This window comes from Saccopteryx bilineata, chromosome 1 (genome assembly GCF_036850765.1).
Source record: "Saccopteryx bilineata isolate mSacBil1 chromosome 1, mSacBil1_pri_phased_curated, whole genome shotgun sequence".
In the NCBI taxonomy this organism is placed as follows: domain Eukaryota; kingdom Metazoa; phylum Chordata; class Mammalia; order Chiroptera; family Emballonuridae; genus Saccopteryx; species Saccopteryx bilineata.
In genome coordinates, this window is record NC_089490.1 from 26,305,299 (window position 1) to 26,328,587 (window position 23,289).

Sequence of the window (23,289 nt, forward strand, 5' to 3'; positions counted from 1 at the left end):
ATGAGTTTCTTGTAGGCAGCATATAGTTGGATTTTCTTTTTTAATCCATTCTGCTACTCTGTGTCTTTTTATTGGTAAGTTTAATCCATTTACATTTAGTGTAATTATTGACACTTGTGGGTTCCCTATTGCCATTTTATAAATTGCTTTCTGTTAGTTTTGTATCTTGTTTGATTCTTCTTTTTTGTTTTGCTATCGTTTGTTTTTGTTTGTTTGTATTCCATACTTCTTTCCTCTGTTGCTACCTTTTTTAAGTCAAGTGTTTTTGTGGTGGTTTTTTCAAGGGTGGTTACCATTAAGTAATGAAAAGGGTACCTACCATATTCATTGTAGTACCCTTTCTTGTGAGTATTTCTGCGCTTCATCGTCCTTTGCTACTGTTAATCTTCATCCTTTCTCCCCCCTTTTTTTTTTCCTTTTGTTGTCACAGTTTAAGTTTGGTTTTATTGTTTTCTTGGTGGAGCTGTTACTTGTGGTTATGTTTTCTTTTGTTCTTTGAATCTGGTTGGAAAACCCCCTTTAGTATTTCCTGGAGTGGGGGCTTTCTGATGATAAATTCTCTCATCTTTTCTGTATTTGTGAATATTTTTATATCTCCTTCGTACTTGAAGGATAGCTTTGATGGGTATAGTATTCTTGGCTGAAAGTTCCTCTCTTTCAGGGCTTTAAATATTGGGGTCCACTCTCTTCTAGCTTGTAGAGTTTCTGCTGAGAAATCTGATGATAATCTAATAGGCCTTCCTTTATATGTTGTATTCTTCTTTTCCCTGGCTGCCTTGAGAATTTTTTCTTTGTCATTGGTTTGTGTCATCTTCATTATGATGTGCCTTGGAGTGGGTTTGTTGGGGTTAAGAAAACTTGGTGTCCTGTTTGCTTCTTGAATTTGAGGCTTTAATTCTTTCCACAGGCTTGGGAAGTTCTCATCTATTATTTGTTTGAGTATATTCTCCATTCCATTTTCTTTCTCTTCTCCCTCTGATATACCTATTATTCTTATGTTATTCTTTCTGATGGAGTCAGACAATTCCTGTAGGGCTTTCTCGTTTTTTATTATTTTTGAGTCTCTTTCTTCTTCTCTCTGTTGTGCCTCAAGTTGCTTGTCTTCTATTTTACTGATCCTGTCTTCTATCTGGGCTGTTCTATTAGCTAAGCTTGTTACCTCATTTTTCAGCTCTTGAATTGAGTTTTTCATTTCTGTTTGATTTGTTTTTATAGTTTCAATTTCCTTGGTAATATATTCTTTGTGATCGTTGAGTTGTTTTCTGATTTCCCTAAATTGCCTTTCTGTGTTTTCTTGTATATCTCTGAGTATTTTTAAGATTTCTATTTTAAATTCTCTGTCATTTGGCTCCAAGGCTTCCAATATGTTAAATCTTTTCTCCATAGATTTTTCCACATCTATTTGTGTTACCTCTCTGTCTTTTGTATCCATAATGTTCGATTTCCTTTTTCTTATTGGCATCTGAAGGTGGTCTTGATGATAGTGTTAATTGGAATTAATAAAAAATAAAAAAGAAAAAAAAAAGAAAAAAGGAAAACACTCCACAAAAAAAAGTAATAATTTATTATTTCCCCCTTTTTTCTTTCTTCTCTTCCCCTCCTCTCACCTCCTTAGGGAAATATCGTGGTGACCTGTGAATTATATTATGCTAAATGGAACAAAAACTGCCTATAATGGAGGGCCTAATTTGGGGTGAAGAGTTCAAGGGGCAAAAAAGGGAGTAGGGACCTACTAAATACAAAAAAAAAAAAAGGGGGGGGGGAGAAAATCTTAGACAAGCATAAAATGATTTGCTTGTAAGTGATGGTTGACTAAGAGATATAATGAGAGGGATGAGAGGGAAACAGAAAAAAGGAGAGAAAAACAATAATTAAAAAAGAAAAAAATAAAAATAATAAGTAAAAATCTGTTGTATTAAGTGGAGTGAAGACTAAATACAATGGAGACTTTGGGTTGGGAGGAATGCTAGTGAGTTAAAAAGCAATTTAAAAAGTGCCCAAAATGCCACAAAAACAAACAAATAGAGGAAAACCAAGAACAAAAGCAGAAGAAGAAAAAAAAGAACAACAACAACAAAAAAAACCCCTTAAAAACTTGAGTCCCAAATTAAATAATTTGTTTGTGATTGAGGCTTAAATGGGAGGAAAAGTAAAAGGAGAAAAGAAGAAATGAATAGAAAGGAAAAAATAACAGTAAGAGAGAAATGAAGGAAGAAAAAAAGGAAAGGAAAAAAAACAAAAGGGGAGAGAGTGAGAGTTAAGGGTTTTGGAGTGTAACCCTAAAGGAGAGTTAGGATGAAGAAAAGAAATAAAATGTAACACTCATGGGTAGTGTAGTTCAAGAAAAGGGTAGCATGAGATGGGCAGAGAGTAAAAGGACCGAGGTGGAAGAAATAGAAATAATAATAAATGCAATAAGATAGAAGAAAGAAACAACAACAACAAAGAATTAGTGGAACAAGTTATAAAGTCTGTGGATTTTTCTTGATTTTGAGAGGTTAACTTCTTCCTTTTTTCTTTTCTCCCCCTCTTCCTGGTCGGTGACTCTGTACCCCAGGTTCTGCCCCTGTGTCACTCTTAGGTAGGAATTTGCAGTTGATGGTATTCTATGGCCATGTCATATAATTGGCTTTAGTCTCGCTGGTAGTCAAGGCTTGTTGGCATTTGCAAAGTCCAACAATGAGAGAGTTTGCTTTCCTGGAGTCTCTTTCCTAGTCTCCCCTTCCTGAATTAGCAGCCTGGTGATCCAGCTATGAGGCTGCCACTGCTTCTGTCTGGGGAGTAAGAGGCTCAAAGAGCTGGGAAATCCCCACTCTATCCTCACTCAGCGCAAGGCTCTGGGTAAGGCTCCAGCGTAATCAGGTGGGGCTGGGAGTCAATTGTTGTCAAGGTGACTGTTCAGCGCCTATCATTCAGTTGGACCACTCAACCCAGACTTTCCACACTTGGTAGCCTGTTTTGGCTGGGAAGAAGAAGCACTAGTCGCTGTTTGCTTTATGGATCTTAATATCTGCCAAGTCCCTCTTGTTAGGTATATCCCTGAATATGGAGGCTCTGTCAATCAGAAGTTGCCCCCGCCCCTTTAGCGAAAGGCACTGAAAAATATCACGCCTCTTGTCTTGGATCGCTGAACTGGGAGAGATCTTATCAGTTAGAGCCCCGTGGGTGCGTAGATTTCGTGGGTTAAGCTAATTTCAGTGATTGGATCTGCAGCTGTGCTCCAGAAAGTATTTCAGGCTGTCTGCGCGCCCCTCCCCCCAGCGCTTGATTGTTAGCTTGAATGGCTGGGTGAGGTGCCCCGCCCACGGAGAGAATCTCCTGACTAGGAAAAACAGCCTTGGCGCCCCTGGGGGGGGGGGAGGGCGGCGCCCGCACACTCGCGGTTTATTGGCACACCAGTGGCCGGGGACCATGGCACGGGCGGGCGGGCGCGCGCGCGGTTTCTCAGCATGCCAGTGGACGGGGACCGTGGCACGGGGCGCGAGCGCGGTTTCTCAGCACACCAGTGGACGGGGACCGCAGCACGGGGCGCACGCGTGGTTTCTCAGGGTATGCTGGGGCGGCCGCCAGCGCCCAGGCTGCCGTCCCCGAGTGTGGGCGGGCAGCTGCATGTGTGGGTTGACTCACCACAGGTGTACTCTCTCCTCAGCAACAGTCCTTTTGCTTTCAGTGTGTGTGGAACTCCGGAATGCTCCGAGGATAAATTTCTCTGTTTCTAGTTGATAAATTTGTTGAGATTTTGGGGAGATCTGTCGGACGTGCTGCTCACGGCGCCATTTCCGTCCAGAGTGATCTCTTATTCTTGATCATGATTTTTTAAAGCATATGTTTGTGTTTAGTTTGTAAACTACTAACCCACGTCTCTTGATAATTGTAAGATTTTCTGTCCAATGACTCATTCTTTCATTCATTGCTCTTCTCTGCTTAAAACAATGACTTTGTTAGTTCTACTTGGTTCCTCCTCCTGTGCTATCTTTTCTCATAACATTTTACCACTTCCCATGTGCCCAACTGACATTCTCTCTTTAGTAAGGATGCAACTAAAATATTATTTTTGTCAGGAAGCTATTCCTTTTATGGTGACATGGTCTGTAAATTCAAATCCTCTAGTAATTAACTCTCACACAGTACTCCTGTTCTAACTCTTACACTCAAAGAAATCAAATTAAAGAATCAATAATAATAACAAAAGTTTTATTTTATTTTGTTTTTCAAAATATATATTTATAATAAAATGCCTATGCCTTCTAGCCAAAGATGACAAGAAACACTACTATAGTTGAACAAGTTTAGGTTTGTTGACTCATCACAATGAGGAAGAACACATATTATTGGGATTATGAAGAATTTCCAGAAGAAGGTATTAGAATGGATGTATTATATGATTTTTGCAAGTGTTAGTTAATTTGGCAGAGGGCTCAATGCAGAATGATTGGTTGCTGTCAAGAAAATAGTGTAATTCTATAATCAATTACCTTAATAATTTTTATACCTAGAATGTGAGAACACCGAACCAAGACTAAACTGTGATTGCTAAGGAAGCAGGAAGCACTCTTATCATTCTTGATAAAAGGATATTTGGTCCATTTTATGTTTTACACAATGCTTTTGCTTTGTTTGTACCCAGTCATAATTATAAAGTGGTCCTATATCTCAATCTTTCCCAGTCATAGAGTGGTCTTGTCTGATGTTGTTCTGCCAGACTGTGGTCAACAGGACAACATTAAGCCGAGCTATGAGTGCCAGACCAGCTTCTGCAAATATCAACGGCTACTTGACAGCGCCCAACTGTTGCAATTGCTTTTTTCTTTCTCGAAAAAAAAGTATATTAGTTAAAATGACCACATCACCCAAAGAAATATGTAGATTTAATGCAACCCTAATCAAAATCCCAATGTCATTTTTTAAAGAAATAAAACAAAAAAAGCCATCATATTTGTATGAAACCACAGAAGGTCCCAAATAGCCAAAGGAATCCTGAGAAATAAGAATAAAGTCGGAGGTATCACAATACCTGTGATACACTAAATTATACTACAGAGCTATGATAATCAAAACAGCATGGTATTGGGAGAAAAACAGACACACATACCAATGGAACAGAATCAAAATCCCAGAAATAAAACTACATGTATATTGGCAAAGAAAACAAAAATACACAATACAGAAAAGAAAGCCTCTTCAACAAATGGTACTGGGAAAATTGGAAAACCACATGTAAAAAAATAAAACTAAATTACATTTTGTCTTCATATACAAAAATTCAGAATGGGTCAAAGACCTAAATATTTATATAAGATCTGAAACAATAAATCACATAAAAGAAATATAGGTACTAAACATATGGACATTGCTTTTAGAGAACATTTTATGAATTTGACCCCAAAGGCAAGGGAGGTAAAGGCCAAAATAAATGAATGGGACTATATCAAACTAAAAAGCTTTTGCACAGTAAAAACAACAATAACAACAACAACAAAAAACTTAGCAACAAAACAAAAAACAATCATCTGAATGGGAGATAATATTTGTAAACAACAGCTCTGACAAAGGGTTAATACCCAAAATATAAAAAGAATACATACAACTGAACATGAAACAAACAATAAAATTTAAAAATGGGCAGAGGACCTGAGCAGACACTTCTTTCAAGAAGACATACAAATCACCAACAGATATAAGAAAAGATGTTCAACTTCCCTAGCTATTACAGAAATGCATATCAAGACTACAATGAGATACCATCTCATGCTTGTTAGATTGCCTGTTATCAACAAGACAGGTAATAACAAATGTTGAAGAGATTGTGTATAAAAAGGAACCCTCATTTACCGCTGGTGGGAATGTAAACTGGTACAGCCACTATAGAAAACAGTATGATGATTTCTCAAAAATTTAAGAATAGAGCTACCACATGACCCAAAAATCCCTCTTCTGTATCTATCCAAAAAACTAAAAAACATTTATTCTCAAAGATATATGTACCCTTTTGTTTATTGTGGCATTTTTTATGGTGTCTAAGACATGGACACAACCAAAGCATCCTCTGATAAATGTTTAGAAAAAGAAGATGTGTACTCATATACCATGGTATACTATTCATCCACAAGATGAATACTGTTATTTGCAACAACATGATGGACCTTGAGAATATTATGTTAAGTGAAATAAATCAGTCAGCAAAGGCTAAGAACCACATGATTTCACTCATTTATGGGATATAAAACTGAAACTCATAGACACTGTCAAGAATATGGTGGTTACCAGAGGGAAGGGCAGGTAGTAAAGGGGGCCAAATATATGGTGACAGAAGATGATTTGACTGTGGGTGGTGAGCACACAATGCAATATACAGATGATATGTGCCCTTGAAACCTATATAATTTTATTAATCAATGTCACCCCAATAAATTTAATAATATTTTTAAAATGGAAAATAATAGTGTACATTTAATTTATGAAACTTAAAAGACACAGAAAGTATTGAGAAGAAAATGGAAAGCTCCTGACATTTGTTTTTTCCTCTGAATGGGAATCCCAGGGAGAGGGAGACACAGGATATCATGGCAGCCCCCCGTCACATGGCTGGCCCTGGCTTCTGCTCTTGGCAGCACCGAGGCCCTGCAGCTAGGACAGGTGGAAAGAGAGCCCCGAGTTCCCCCTAAAGTCTGTGCAACTGTGGTGGAAAAGACAGCAGTAACCAAGCTGCATGCAGAAGGAAGCATTCAAAGTCAAATGATTTGAAGCGTTCTCCATGATAAAAATCCTGCAGTTGCCAGCACTGAGCTTTCCCATTCAATATAGTCCTCACTGGATACTAAATGCATGTGTCCACTTATCTAAAACTCATCACAATCCTTTGAGGAAACAGACATAGAGAGCTTCCAAAAACATCCTGCCCATGATTACAGAGCTAGGAAGTGGGAGACCTAGGACTTATACTCAAGCTCAAGCTATCTGGCTCTGAGGAATGTTCTACTAAACAATATTAAATGGAGTTACTTACCTAGTTGTGCCCACTTTGAGTATTAAATCTTTTATTGTAATGGTGGGTTTTAAAATAACCCCATCTGCTTTCTCTATTTCTATTTCTGCTCTCTCTCCTCTTTTTTTTTCTCTCTCTCTCTATATGTGTGTGTGAGTATCTGTGTGTATGTATGTATGTATATGTGTGTGCATATACACAGGGTAATATGAAGCTACACTGTTCCTCATTGCACAACACCAACACATATTACCAGGCAAACCCATCAAATGCACCTAGCAAGAGCAGCTTGGAAAATTCTGTTGAGTAACTTCCTACCCTATGTTTTATTGAGCTCTGTAGGAACCAAGAGGCAAAAGCTTTGGCTGTCCATTATGAACAGAGCTTGATAGTCACCTATTTATTCTAGATGAGAGTTAATTAAAAGCAGTCATTCTACAAATATACACTATTTATCACCTTTAGGTTAGACATCATGCGGATTAGAAAATTCTAAAAAGTTTATCATATTTTAGGTAGCATGAGTGCTTTATGGGCCCGTTTAAACTCTGCCAAATAGCAACTTAGAGCAAGTTCTTTAATTTCATATTGCATTTCCTACAGACACTGGTAATACTGAGCCAGTCAAATGAATGAATTACATGCTAATTTCGCAACTGGACATCAATGATATATATCACCACCTCTGTGGACAGAATCACTGAGTAACACCCAGCAAACGTCTTTCTCACTAAAATGTGGCAAACTACTGTATCTATTTCACAAAATGTTATGCTGAATAAAGGGCTTTTAAGAATCATTTCAAGAAAAATTATAAATATCTTTAAAACTAAACTCAGATTGTGGCCAATTCAGTATCACATATATTTATTAAGCACCGGTAACATGCCAAATAATTTAGACTCAAATATGATCAAGACAAGTACCGGCCCTAGCCAGTGAGAACCTTATAGACTTACACAAAAGACAGGCCCACCAGTGGACAGCTTCAGCTGGGTGTGGCAGTAAGCACTGTGGTATGCCCTGGAACACAAAAGAGAGACTCCTCTTTGAAGAAGGCATGGGGAAGGTGTTAGAAAAGAGATCATGTTTGAGGAGTATTTTTAAAAGTCTATATAGGAATACACCCACTAATGAGAAGGAGGCTAAGGATCCCATAAAATGCCAAACAAGTTAACAATAACAATCTGCAGATTCAATATCCAGATGTTTTGAGCTGCTTCACCGGTTCTGTCGACTGGGACTTGATCTTTTCACTCATTATTTATTCATTTGGTTGGCATTGGGAAGTCGTATACCTTAAGAGACCAATCGAAAGTCAAAATGCTCTTTTTCACCTGAGCCTCTGTGATTCCCACAAACACGATTATTAAAAGCATAGCTAACCAAGGCAGAAATAAGTCCTAAAATAAAGTAGAACATTTTCCCTGGAGCAGGTCATAATCTCTGTTTCTATGTCTCTTATGCAGGTGTCCTACTCTCATGTCACGCTTTGGGATTAACATGTCAAGGGAAAAGGCAGACCAACTAACTAGTACATCTTCTTGAGTTAAATGGAGAGAATTCAAACTCAGCTTATTACAAAGAACTGGCAGCCCACAGATGGTGCTTATTAATGCAATATATAAAAGAGGAGCCCAGTAGGGAGACACTAATTAAGTCAGTTACAGTTATTTCTGATAGAATTTGATCCTTGTTAAAAACTGTTTTGTTTCTTTTTTTGGAATTCTAAGTTTTAGAGAAATCAGATTTGGGATCAAAATGGCAACTGTAATATTTGTATCAGATTTCCAGAAAATACACATTGCTATGAAAGGAGTCACTTTAAGCTAATCCATGTCATCAGAGAGCTTTCCTACAGTGCATAAGGTACCATCACAGTGTGGAAGTTTACACTGGAAGAGCAGGACTTAAGAGAAATGTGGTTACAGGGGGGTTGAAATCAGTTCTCAAAATAGACCCATTCTTATTTCAGAAGTCAACTTTATTTGCTGTACAGAGATTACTTGAGGCTCGAATGGAATTGTAATCAGTTCGAAGATGTTCAGTTCACATAGGACTGAAATCAGTTTTGTTGGTAACAAAAACGTTCTTTTTTAATTTTGGTCATTTAAAATATTTGTTCTGGCTGGACCACCACAGCTGGACAAATCCACAGACTCTTTCATTGTCTTGTGTCTCAATTTCAGATAGCAGAACGTATTCAATTATTGTTAAGTAAGTTATGTTACCACGTTTCTTTTTATTGCATAATGCTTCCATTTGCTTTCATTTACAAAGAAGTCTCCTCAACAACATGCCTGGTTTTCCCAACATTGGAACATCCAATATGTGCACATACGCACACAAGTCTTTTGTTTCTGTTTGTTTCTGCCTTTGAATATTCTCCCAGTTTTTATTCTGTCCCAATCATTTTCTCTCTTTTACTTCATGAAATTTGCCAAAGGAAAATATTAGTTATCCAGTAACATCCCAGGTGAAATACATATTGTATTATTCTAATATAGTTTGCAAATTAATAAAACAGTGAAAGGGAACCATAATCAAAATTTGGCAGCCATCTTTTGAAGCATTAAATAAAACACATATTTTGGACAACAGCTTACTCTGTTGTAACATCAAACTAATCTCTCCTGAGAGAAAAAAAATCACAGTTATAAACATTGGAAACACAACTACCAACTCTTAATTTACAGGTTTTTGTGTCTTTTTGTTAGTCCATCAGATTATTCTAGATTGACATTACTTCACTAAAATCTTTTGGAGTGTTTTCTGATCCCTCAGAAAGAATCAATTGTATTTTCACAGTACACAACATGCATCTCTACTGTGTGTGTGTGTGTGTGTGTGTGTGTGTGTGTGTGTGTGTGTGTGAGACAGACAGAGAGAGGGACAGATAGGGACAGACAGACAGGAAGGGAGAAAGATGAGAAGCATCAATTCTTTGTTGCAGCTCCTTAGTTGTTCATTGATTGCTTTCTCATATGTGCCTTGACAGGGGGCCTACAGCAAAGTGAGTGACCCCTTGCCGGAGCCAGTGACCTTGGGTTCAAGCCAGCGACCTTGGGATTTAAGCCAGTGATTTTGGGACTCAAGCCAGCAAGAATGGGGTCATGTTTATGATCCCACGTTCAAGTCAATGACCCCACTCTCAAGCCAATGACCTCGGAATTTCAAACCTCCATGTCTCAGTATGACACTATCCACTGTGCCACCTCCTGGTCATGCAGCATATGTCTCTCTACTCAACAAGAATGCAATTCTTTCTTAAGTGTCAGTTAACTGCTTACATATATGTTTCCCTCATTCTTCAGAAACTTGAATGTAGTTGGTCATAAGACAAGTTGAGCCTACAGTAAGGGTTAAGGATTTGAGTGGGGAAAATTAAACAGAAGCAAAGAACAGTCAGAACTGGGTACCAAGAACTAACATACTCCAATTATTAGTTCAGGTAATGGTTCACTGAGGCAATCCACACATGTATTTGGTTCATGCATGATCATCTGAGATGGTGGTCCACCTGTCTTTGGGTAGATATCAATATCTTGATTTCTAATTGTTTGAGTTAGAAAAGGACTTTTAGTAAAGGTAGAAAAATAGTGACTACAACCTTGTTAGAAAAGCTAAATGGAGAGTTAGGGCTTCTTTCAACTGAGCAGATGTTCAAAAAACAGTTCCAGCCTCAGAATGGAAACCAAAGTGAAAAAAAAAAAAAAACAACAAGAAAATATTTCAGAGTTAGGAAAAGGGCTCTTTATGGTTGATAGGCCACTAGATAGAGTGACAAGAGTTATCCCAAATACTAATTTGTTCTTGGTAGGACCCCAGTTCTGTGAATTAATTATTTAAGCAGTTATCTAATTGGATGGATAAAAGGATAGATAAATATGTCCTGTTTTTATAATCAGGAAAAGGTGATTAAATATGTGTATGATGTGTGTATGTATGTGTGCATATTATTTCTTTTCACTTTGAATAAACCAAAAATTCTCAATCAAGTGCAACTGGTCCTTCAGACAGCAGAATTTGGCAATGTCTGAAGATCTTTCAAATTGTCACAGTGATAGAGTGTATTACTGGTATAGGGGGTAGTGACCAGGAATGCTTCTGAACATCATACATTGTCCAGGATAGTATCTAAACATTATATTTATTAGAAGATATGAACTGTCTCAGAATTACTCAAGTAATAATGAACTTTAAGACTGACATCTTGAAAAAGATTGTGTTTCTTGTTTACCTTTATGTTTAATATATTGACTAGCAGATCCTCATGTAACAAACTCTAAATAAATATATATTGGGTTGAATTGAATTAATAGATAAAGAAGAGAGGTTCATTCAGAGGCAGGCAGAAGTAGGTTTATAATTGTGTGCAGGCAAAATGCAGTTTATTCTTGTATTATTTATTTGTATTACAAACGTAGATCTACTTTTGCCCATTCCTGTATATACAATGAAATATTACTCATCCATATCTTAAAAAACAAAATACACAAACAAAGTAGACAAATTTATAAATACAGAAAACAAATTGATAGTCACCAGATGTGAAGGAAGTAAGGGGAGGTGGTGAAAAAAGTAAAAGGGACTAACAAGTACAAATTGCTATTTACTAAAACAGTCATGGGAAGATAAAGTACAGCATAGGGAATAGAGTCAATAATATTTTCATAACGCTGTATAGTGTCCAATGGGTATTAGATGTACCTAGATCATAACTTCAGAACATATATAAATGTCTAATCACTATGTTGTACAACTGAAACTAATATTGTATGTCAACAATAATTGGAAAATAAATTAACTTTTATAAACTCTTTTTGACACAATTAATAGATGTGTAAAGATGTTTTGAGTAATTATTTTTATCATTAAGAATAATTAACGGGTTTTTTTCTGAACCCATCTAGAATCAAGAATTACAGTAGATTAAGTTCAATGGGAGATTAGTGGGTGTTTTCTGGGCATCTATCACTTTGCCAGATGTTCTGCAGAGCATAAAATTAACATAAAGTGCATTCTCCAACCTTGAAGAATTTGCAATTTAACCAAGAGAAGGAACATATCTTGAGAAAGTCATTTTGTTCACGAGCAAAACAGCACATGGTTGGGTGTCAAAACAAGTAAATAATTGGCACAGTATAAATTTAGGGAACAGAAAAAAAATCAGTTTGTCTGGAATTGTCAGAGATAGCTTCTTGGCAAAGATAAGAATTGAGCTGACCCTTAACTGTCCAATGGGTAGAATTTCAATTAAATGACCAGCAATAAAGAGAAGGTGTTACATGGCAGAGAAAATAGGATGAACAAAACTAAGAAGATAAAACTAACATGGGGAGAGAGATTACCCTGAGTTAAGCAGGTAAGAAATCAGAACTGTTAGGATGTAGCTCAATTACAGTGAGAATCAAATGAGTGAATAGTGATAGGAATACCTTGTAAAATACCTAAATCTATAAATGAGATAAAATAAAGTTTTGAAATTGTGTTTCCAGTCTTTTATCACACTTAATTTGACTACTTAAGCTAATATAGTTTAGTACATCTTTCTACATTATAGCCCTTCGTATTATATAAGCAACACTATGGCCTGCAGAGTGTACCTAATATTCCATAAAAGTGACCACCAGCAAAGGCCAGCCAGATTTAGCAATAGTCCCATGTAGTCTTTTCTCCCCTTGGGGCTACAAAGGTAGAAAGACTCCTCATTTCAGAAGAAGTGCTCTAACTAAATAATTACTTTAACTTATTTCCTAAAATTACATTTTTGTCAAGGGAATAAAGGAAGAAGTATCCTGTTTGGTCTGGGAGTCTTGCAGAAGGTAGAACTGAACAATTGATGTTAAGAAGCATTAACCTTGCTTGACCAGGCGGTGGTGCAGTGGATAGAGTGTCGGACTGGGATGCGGAGGACCCAGGTTCAAAACCCCGAGGTCGCCAGCTTGAGCGCGGGCTCATCTGGTTTCAGCAAAGTTCACCAGCTTGGACCCAAGGTTGCTGGCTCGAGCAAGGGATTACTCAGTCTGCTGAAGGCCCATGGTCAAGGCACATATGAGAAAGTAATCAATGAACAACTAAGGTGTCGCACTGCGCATGAAAAACTGATGATTGATGCTTCTCATCTCCCTCTATTCCTGTCTGTCTGTCCCTGTCTATCCCTCTCTCTGACTCTCTCTCTGTCTCTGTAAAGAAAAAAAGAAGCATTAGCCTTAATTCAGTGTAAATATATGTTGGGCTAGTAACTAAATGTAAGAAGAAATAGATCATTATCAAAAAAACAAACAAACCTTACCTTATACCTAAGTGCCATTCTACTCGTTAGGTTAAAAGATCTTTCCTGATGGGAGGACCAGAAAAGAACATTTTGGAGATTAAATAGGTGTTATATTTGGAATAAGAAAATCTCCAATGCAATAATAATTAAAGGTTAATAATAACTCCCAGTGTAGGTGGGCCAATGTGTCTTTAAAATCAAAAATCATTGCCTGACCTGGCAGTGGTGCAGTGGATAGCGCATTGGACTGGGATGCAGAGGACTCAGGTTCGAAACCCAGAGGTTGCCAGCTTAAACGTGTGCTCATCATCTGTTTGAGCGATGCTCACCAGCTTAAACCCAAGGTCGCTGGCTAGCAATTAATGAACAACTAAGGTGCCACAACAAAGATTTTATGCTTCTCATAGCTCTCCCTTCCTGTCTGTTCGTCCCTATCTGTCCCTCTTGCTGTCTCTCTCTGTCTCTGTCACACACACACACACACACACACAAACACACACAATCAGCATTATATACACTTAAACCTGTACATTCCATAGTCTCACTATAAAGCAAAAAGCCTTAAATCCCCATAATTGTTGGTTAGGACTAGGTTCATCTTCATAAAACAGCCTTACTTAAAATGACATAGACAATGGAGATTTGATTTTCATTAATTAAAATTCAAAAGGAAGGTAGGCCAGGGCTCTTGGTGGTGCCATGATGTCTTTTAGGACAAACTTCCTCCTAGTTTTCTGATAAGCACCCTTTTATTATTAGTAGTAGTAGTAGTATTCAGGTTTCAGGTGTACAATTCTGTAATACCCCATCTGTATTGTGTGTTCACCACCCCAAGTCTAGTCTCCCTCCATCACCATCTATCTCCCTCCACCCTCCCCCAACTTCCCACCCCCTCCCTCCTGCAATCCCCACACTGTTTTCTCAGTCTATAACTTATTTCTCTGCTGAATCCCTTCACCTTTTCTCTCAGTCCCCCCACCCCTCTGACAGCTGTCAGTCTGTTCTCCATATTTATGAGTCTGTTCCTTTTTTGTTTGTTAGTGTATTTTGATCATTAGATTCCACATATAAGTGAAAACTATGGTACTTGTCTTTCTCTTCCTGGCTTATTTCACTTAGCATAATAACCTCCAGGTCCATCCATGCTGTCACAAAAAAGAAGATTTCCTTTTTTTTTTTACCACTGAGTAGTATTCCATTATGTAAATGTACCACCGCTTTCTTATTCACTCATGTTCTAATGGGCACTTGAGCTGTTTCCAAATCTTGGCTATTGTAAATAACACTGCAATGGACATAGGAGTGCATATATTCTTTTGAATTAGTTTTTTTGGGGGGGTTTCTTTGGGTATATTCCCAGAATTGGAATTACTGGGTTATAAGGTAGTTCCATTTTTAAGTTTTTGAGATAACGCCATACTGCTTTTCACAGTGGCTGCACCAGTCTGCATTCCCACCAACAGTGGATGAGGGTTCCCTTTTCTCCACATCCTCACCAAAAATTGATTATTGATTTATTGATGATAGTCATTCTGCAGATGTGAGGTAGTACCTGGTTGTGGTTTGAATTTGCATTTCTCTAATGATTAGTGACATTGAGCATCTTTTCATGTGTCTATTGACCATCTGTATGTCCTCTTTGGAGAAGCATCTATTCAGGTTCTTTGCCCTTTTTTAATTGGATTATTTGGGGGGGTTTTGTTTGTTTGTTTTTAGTGTTGAGTTTTATAAGTTCCTTGTAAATTTTGGACATTAACCTCTTATCAGATGCATCAGTGAATATGTTTTCCCATTCAGGGGGTTGTCTTTTTACTTTTTTAATTATTTCCTTTCCTGTGTAAAAACTTTAATTTGATGTGGTCCCATTTGTTTATTTTTTCTTTTGTTTACCTTGTTTGAGGTGATATATCAGACAAAATATTGCTACTAGACATGTCCTATATTTAACCATCTATATGGTTTCGAGTCCAACATCTAAGTCTTTAATCTATTTTGAGTTTACTGTATTTTGTGTTAGAAGGTGGGCCAGTTTTATTTTTTGCACATATTTGTTCAATTTTTCCAACATCATTTATTGAGTAGACTATCTTTATCCCTTTGTGGGTTCTTGCCTCCTTTGTCAGATATTAATTATAAAAGTATGGGTTTATTTCTGGACTCTTATTCTACTCCATTGATCTATATGTCTGTTTTTATGTTAGTGCCATGCTGTTGTGATTACTATGATCTTGTAGTATAGTGTGATATCAGGTAATGTGCTTCTTCCGACTTTTTCCTCCTCAAGATCAATGTAGCTATTCAGCATGTTTTTGTTGTCCCATATAAATTTTTGGAATATTTGTTATAGCTCTGTGAAATATACCATTGATATCTTGATAGGAATTGTGTTGAATCTATGGATTGCTTTGGGTGGTATGGACATTTTAATGATGTTAAGTCTTCCTATCCAAGAACACTTAAATGACTTTCAGTTACATCACATCATCCAGAAATATGTTATATGAACAACCCTTAGTTGAAAGGTAAGATAAGAAATTATGTACAATGTAGTCCCAAATAAAAATGATAAAGAAGGAAAAGAATTATGTAGGCCAGTTAGCAAACTTTATCAACAACACAAAGTCAGTGATAATAGTAAGACCCAGCTGTGACAATATGTTAAAGCACAATTAAGTAAATTGGGTCTATAACCCAGAACTCCAATATCTAGGTGCCACACAAAGTCCATTGTCCAGGTTTTCTTAAACTAGTTCATTTTATACCTTTGTGCCACATTTTTGTCTAATAGATTTCTTGGAGAACAGCTAAAGCACAGTTTTTATCTATTCATGGAAAAGCTTTGTATATATACTGTAATAGCTACAATAGCAAGACATATCTATGAAGATTTCCACTCAGTTAGTTATCAAATATTTATTGTGGATAGTACTTGACATAGCTAATTCAGGCAAGTGAAGAGAAGAGAATTTGCAGGTATTGTATAATAACTATGATTTCTGATCTTGTTTTTTTTAAAAAAACAAGTAACAGTATTTTAAGGGCTATCAAGTTACTTAAATAAAAGATCTCGGTATCTAACAGTTTCTGGCACATAGTAGGTGTTCACGTGGTATTTGTTTGCTAAACATTTTGTCTATTTACTCTTGTCAAAGTGTACATAGAAGTTGGTTACAAAAAGTCAAACATTTTGTCAGCATACCCTTCTGTCAATAAAAGCTCTGTGAAGAACCCAGAAGAAATGCTTGCTGTGATCTCTTAACCTGAAGGTCTTGCCCAGTCTTTCATGTAACCCAGTAGAAGATTTATTTTTACTCATATCCAATTTTTTTTCCAGAGAGAAAAGTAGAGAGACAAGAAACATTTACTCATAGTTGTGTCACTTTAATTGTTCATAATTGCTTCTCATACGTACGTGCCTCAACTGGGGGGGCTCAAGCTGAGCCAGTGACCCCTTCCTCAAGCCAGTGACCTTGGGCTTCAAGCCAGCAACCTTTGAGTTAAACCAGTGACCTTGGGATCATGTCGATTATCCTGTGCCTAAGCTGGTGAGCCTGCACTGAAGCCAGTGATCTCAGGGTTTCGAACCTGAAACCCCAGCATCCCAGGTCGACGCTCTATCTTCTGCACCACCACCAGTCAAACTCACATCCAATGTTAACCAACTCTATAGGAATCAGTTTCTAAGCCATTTGGCCACTAAGCAGATTATTAACATTGTAAAATCAATTTAAAGCCATTTTTAAATGTTTAAAATTATTTTATAATTTTCTAAATCACCATGTAAATCAGCTAGAAATGGAGGTTATGGACTATAAGTCAATACATCAGTTGATGAAGCACTAAATTGGTGTTGAGGGGCATCTGAAGCTTCACAAATAACAGCCAGTGCCCTCGACAATTTATAATCCATGTAAGGAGACATGTGTAGCGCTAATGTCACATTATACTACAACTTGTCAAATTAATAAACAGATAAATATTTCCTTTTTCCCAACATTTACCAAGAAGTCTGGGCTTTCTTAAAATGGAGACATGGGCTGACCTGTGGTGGCGCAGTGGATAAAAGCGTCGACCTGGAATGCTGAGGTTGCCGGTTCAAAACCCTGGGCTTGCCTGGTCAAGGCACATATGGGAGTTGAAGCTTCCTGCTCCTCCCCCCTTCTCTCTCTCTCTCTCTCTCTCTCTCTCTCTCTCTCTCCTCTAAAATGAATAAATAAATAAAAATAATTTAAAAAAAAAAAAAATGGAGACATGGAGCACATATGTCCTGTCATATAACTCAAACTTTGAGACCCTGATATGAGGATTAGAGTATAAGGTATTGTTTAGCATAGACAACTTATCAGAAATTCGCTTGAACCATAGGAGAAAATAAAAACAATTATTCTTTTTCTTCTTTTCTTAAATTAGGTCATGGAACAAAAGGAGTATTTGAGCTTCTGTCTGGATGGCGGAGAACCAGAGAAAATTTGCCCTTCAAAGACAGGGTAGCAGATGCCTATTCTGATGTGATGGTCACCTATACCATGACCAGCTCCCTGTACCTCATTACCTTTGGCATGGGTGCCAGCCCATTCACAAACATAGAGGCTGTCAAGGTCTTCTGTCAGAACATGTGTGTGTCCATTCTGTTAAACTACTTTTACATTTTTTCTTTCTTTGGCTCCTGTCTGGTCTTCGCTGGCCAACTAGAACAAAACCGCTATCACAGCATCTTCTGCTGTAAAATTCCTTCCGCGGAGTACCTGGAGCGCAAGCCCGTGTGGTTCCAGACGGTGATGAGCGATGGACATCAGCAGACGTCCCATCACGAGACAAACCCCTACCAGCACCACTTCATCCAGCACTTCCTCCGTGAACATTACAACGAGTGGATAACCAACATCTACGTGAAGCCATTCGTTGTCATCCTCTATCTCATTTACGCCTCCTTCTCCTTCATGGGGTGCCTGCAGATCAGCGACCGAGCCAACATCATCAATCTACTAGCCAGTGATTCCCCAAGCGTCTCCTACGCCATGGTTCAGCAGAAATACTTCAGCAACTACAGCCCCGTGATAGGATTCTACGTCTACGAGCCCCTCGAGTACTGGAACAGCAGCGTCCAGGAGGATCTGCGGAGACTGTGCAGTGGGTTCACGGCGATGTCCTGGGTGGAGCAGTACTACCAGTTCCTGAAAGGCGGCAACATCAGTGCCAATAACAAGAGCGACTTTATCAGTGTCCTGCAGAGTTCATTTTTAAAAAAGCCAGAATTCCAGCATTTTCGAAACGACATCATCTTCTCCAAGGCCGGGGATGAAAACAACATCATCGCTTCTCGCTTGTATCTGGTGGCCAGGACTACCAGGGACAAGCAGAGAGAAGTCATAGAAGTGTTGGAAAAGCTGAGGCCCCTGTCCCTCTCAAAGAGCATCCGATTCATAGTGTTCAACCCCTCCTTTGTGTTCATGGACCATTACGGCCTGTCCGTCATCGTGCCTGTTCTGATTGCAGGCTTCGGTGTTCTCCTGGTGTTAATCCTGACTTTTTTCCTAGTGATCCACCCTCTGGGGAACTTCTGGATAATTCTTAGTGTCACCTCAATTGAGCTGGGCGTTCTGGGCTTAATGACGTTATGGAACGTCGACATGGATTGCATCTCTATCTTGTGCCTTATCTACACTTTGAACTTCGCCATTGACCACTGTGCACCGCTGCTTTATACATTTGTATTAGCGACCGAGCACACCCGAACACAGTGTATAAAAAGCTCCCTGCAAGAGCATGGGACAGCCATTTTGCAAAACGTTACTTCTTTTCTTATTGGGTTGGTCCCCCTCCTCTTTGTGCCTTCGAACCTGACCTTCACACTGTTCAAATGCTTGCTGCTCACCGGGGGTTGCACACTTCTGCACTGTTTTGTTATCTTACCTGTGTTCCTAACCTTTTTCCCCCCTTCCAAAAAGCACCACAAGAAAAAGAAGCGTGCCAAACGAAAGGAGAGAGAAGAAATTGAATGCATAGAAATTCAAGAGAATCCTGATCACGTCACCACAGTCTGAAGGGTGCAGACTAATGGATAGTTTGTCTTTCCCAGTATTGCACAACGATGCAGGGCGAGTACAGCTCAGACCTCAGCTGCTTGGGCTGGCCAGGGGTAACGAGGCAAGTCAGATCAAGAGTGTATTATTCATGACACACCACGGTGTTTGCTCCTGGGTGGGGGGGAGAGGGGATCAAAGAAGAGGGGAAAGTTTTTTGCAATCTTGTTCTCCACTAATGATAAGTTTCTGGATGTGATCTTAGAGCTCTTTCATGGAATGGATGAATCAGTGAAGTGTTAGAAGGCCAAAAGAATCAACAGCTTTCAAAAAATAAAATGCTTAGGACAGATGGAGAAGAGAAGAAAGGGGGCCTCCGAATAGGGAAAAAAGACATAGAAAATGTCAAAATTGCCATGACACTTTTCGTATTTGTTTTATGAATAGGTTGGTCAAAGGAAACCTATGCACTTGGGAAGTACATATATAATCCCGTCTAAACCAAAGGACTTCCCAACCCATTTTATGTGTACATATATATGTATATATGTTATATATACATATAGTTAGATTTGTCTGTAGTGTACATTGACATTTATGTGGAGGGAGATGTCCACTTGCAGACAGGCTGGCCTTTCCCTAGAAAGTCAAATCAGCCTTAGCCGAACATAGGAGCATTCATGGCCATTCAAAATCAACTCAAGTGTTTCAACTGTGTTAAGCAAAATAAAAAGACTGTAAATCTATTAGATTGTACCTATCATGTTGTCAGTCTTTGAGATCTTGTTTTGGATGACTTAGTAAAAAACACAAAAGGCATTTGAATTAATTACCACATGAACAATGTTTAATAGTTGATATGGCATTTCATTGATTTTTAATGGTTCTCTGTATTTGAGGAGGCTGATTTGGCTGCTTTCAGCTAGCTCACTCACCGCAAGTGAGCACTTGACACATAGTGTTTATACATATGTGTATAAAGGCACACAAGTGTGTGCACGTGTCTTTGTGTTTGTGTGTATGTATATGTGTGTGTTTGTATGTGAGCTGGAGTATTCAATAGTTATAGTGTTCTCATTTTAGATGGTGAAGATATACTGCTATGGAATATAGAAGAAAGGAGACATAACTAGGAAATCTGTTGTAGAATGAAATAGAGTAAATGGACCACCATCGCTCATCATGTGCCATCAACTGGCTCTTATTGTAAAGAAAATATTCAAATCCTATAAAGTCTATTGTGTTCCTTGCATTGATATTTGAAGCATTGACCCAGGCCACAGTCACTATCGTAGTGGTCACTATAACTACTGCAATATCATTTTGTATCTTCTTGTGCTATCATTGTTCTTGTACTTGAAAACCGCTCCTCAGTTGGCCCAAGGGTAATTGTAGCCCTTCACAGGTGGCATATTACTTGTAACTGCTGCAGAATTCTCTCTTAAAAAATGTATTGGGGTTAAATGTTTTCATTGAGCTAAAGTTTAAAACTGCTCCCCAGAGGATAGACTCAGTCTGTGGGGTGCTTACTTGGATTGATGCTGTGCTTCTTATCACAGAAAACTACTGGGAAAATTACATAGGAAATGCCTTTTCCCATGCTAAGTAGTAGAATAAATTAATTTTCAGATAGGACTGAACAAATGTCCAATGATTATAAAATCCGCTAGTAAGCTTTTTTTTTTTCTGGAAGAAAGCTACTGTTTCCCACCAACTTTGGCTGTATATTTTAATTGAATTTAAAATATTAAAATCTAAAATGAAATAAAAAAGCCAATTCCTGGACTCAGTTAAGTTTAGACAAGAGTTACAGTAGATGTAGACTTTGGAAATGTAACTTATAGATAAAAGAAGTAAAAAGCAACAAACCAAGCATTACTTTTTATAAATAATTTACCACATATTAAGGGAAGGGAGAACTGTCTCTAATATAAAAACATTTAACCAAATTTTGTTTTGTTCAATGGAGTTTGTTTTGTCCTACCTTGAGGTAATTAAGTTTCTATTAGAAATGATCTATGTCTTTTCAGTTGTGTTCATCTGGGCACAATAACAACAGATGAAGTATGGGAAATAATTGCCATAAACATAGGGTTATTGTTCTTGCATTATTTGGAAAGTCATGTCACAGATAACCCTAGCCTTTTACCTCCTGAACCGCTCTGCTAGAATAAACTGGTTTTTGGCACTATAGATATGCAGACCATGATCTCATAGCTGAAGTAGAAGTTTCTGAGGAGTTGGGTTTTTTCTTGGGGGTGAGAAGGATTCTTCATCATTTGAGAAGATTTGTTTCACATCCCTTTCAAAAGATGTGAAGTAATCACTAGAGATATCCCATAACAGTCATATCACTCTAGTTCTTGCCAAGACATGCCATACTCCGAAGCATTTACCAATTTTTAAAAAGCTTGCTTACTTGGGTCATTTTTCTCTTAATTACTTTACACTGTTTCACGTGCAAATAGAGTTGGCCAGCTGATTTGTAGAAAAACAAAAAACAAATATGCCATTTGCCAAATGCATACTCCTCCATCTACATAGTTGTCTCTTTGGAAGGGGTAAAACAGTTTTTGTGGGGGGGTATTATTTCAAGGCTTAGAGTGGCTAAAATAAATATGAACTTCTCATTGCACAAGTGACTAGAGGTATGGAATTTTGGAAGTGACATTATCTTTTCTGGGACATCATGGCACTCTTTAGAGAACAGTAGCAATAATTAATTGAAATGGAATGACTTGTTTTGGAAGAGTTAATATACCACTCAAAACACCCTAACTCAGTCCCAGGAAGTAATTTAAGCTCAGGAATAATTGAACTGAGCATCACCCTGACCTCCCAACCTCACTCTGAAACAAATATATATATATATATGTGAATTTCATGTACCAAGTACCAAAATGCATTGTAAAATATGAGATCATGATTTGCAGGTTAACACCCAACCTCTGCCTTTTTCAATAGCTTGTGCGCAACTCTCCCTGGCTTTTCAGGTTTACTCCTCGTTTGTCCATTTGTGCAATACTGATGGCGTTCAAGTTAAGAACTTATCTACTGCTAGACGATGGTCAATCAACTCCTAGAAGAGAAGAAACCTGCAGGAAACGTCTCAGATATGTAGAATATTTTATTTTGTCGGAACGTGTTTTTTCCTTATAGTAAGAGATTGCAAGTTTGCAAAACCCACAGCTTTTCTGAATTTAAACTGGAATGTGGACTTGTTTTTCTACCACCACAATTTATATTTGAATTAGAGAGGTCATAAGAGCTTACTCTCCATGATGGTTAATAAAGCTTCAAAGAGATGGCCATTTAAATTGTAGAAAGAGATTTGGCTAAAATTAAATTCTTAACTTCTTTGCTAACTTTAACCATGCTGATTTTTTTTTTAAATGAAGAGTGTACTTAAAGGTCATCTCATGAATTCTTCCAGGGACAGTGAACCTCTTTGAAATTTGTGCATGAATATTCTATGAGAGAATTACTCTCCACTGTGGTTGTATAATGTGGGTGATCCTTTCCCATTTAATTCCTATTTATTTCCACAGAACTTGGTTTTACCTTGTGAGCTTAGAAGAATTATGACAAATGAAGCTCCTGTGATGCTTTAATAGCCATTCCTGAATGTTGATTTCAAGAGAGTGAGAACTTGGTCCATTTTGTAATTACCCATGATACTTCCCATAATAGACTAATTCTTCTAGGCCTGTGGATAGAGCTAGGACTTAACTATTGCCATTCAGATTACATGTATTTTTATAAGTTGACTGCAAATGTCATAATAGCAGTCACATATTTTTTATGACCAAATAGTTACGAATGCCTGGCACTATGCATGCTTTATTACTAGTAGTACATAGATTTTTAAAGACACTATTTTCGTGGTTATTGCAACTTTTATTGAAATTCTCCTATCACCTAGTAATAAATGCCTTGTAGGTTTTGGTCTCCAGGACCTAAATTCCCTAGAAAATTCATCCTGAGGGGAACAATTTAAATAATGC

At 37.9% G+C, this 23,289-nt stretch overlaps 1 protein-coding gene across 1 annotated transcript in view; it reads left to right on the top strand.

Moving 5' to 3' along the window:
* Window positions 1–19,306, top strand: part of PTCHD4 (patched domain containing 4) — a 199,906-nt gene extending 180,600 nt beyond the window's left edge. The window contains exon 3 of the mRNA XM_066252961.1: window positions 17,673–19,306. Coding sequence (XP_066109058.1) covers window positions 17,673–19,306 — 1,634 coding nt within the window. The remainder of the gene's footprint in view (window positions 1–17,672) is intronic.
* Window positions 19,307–23,289: the final 3,983 nt, after the last annotated feature.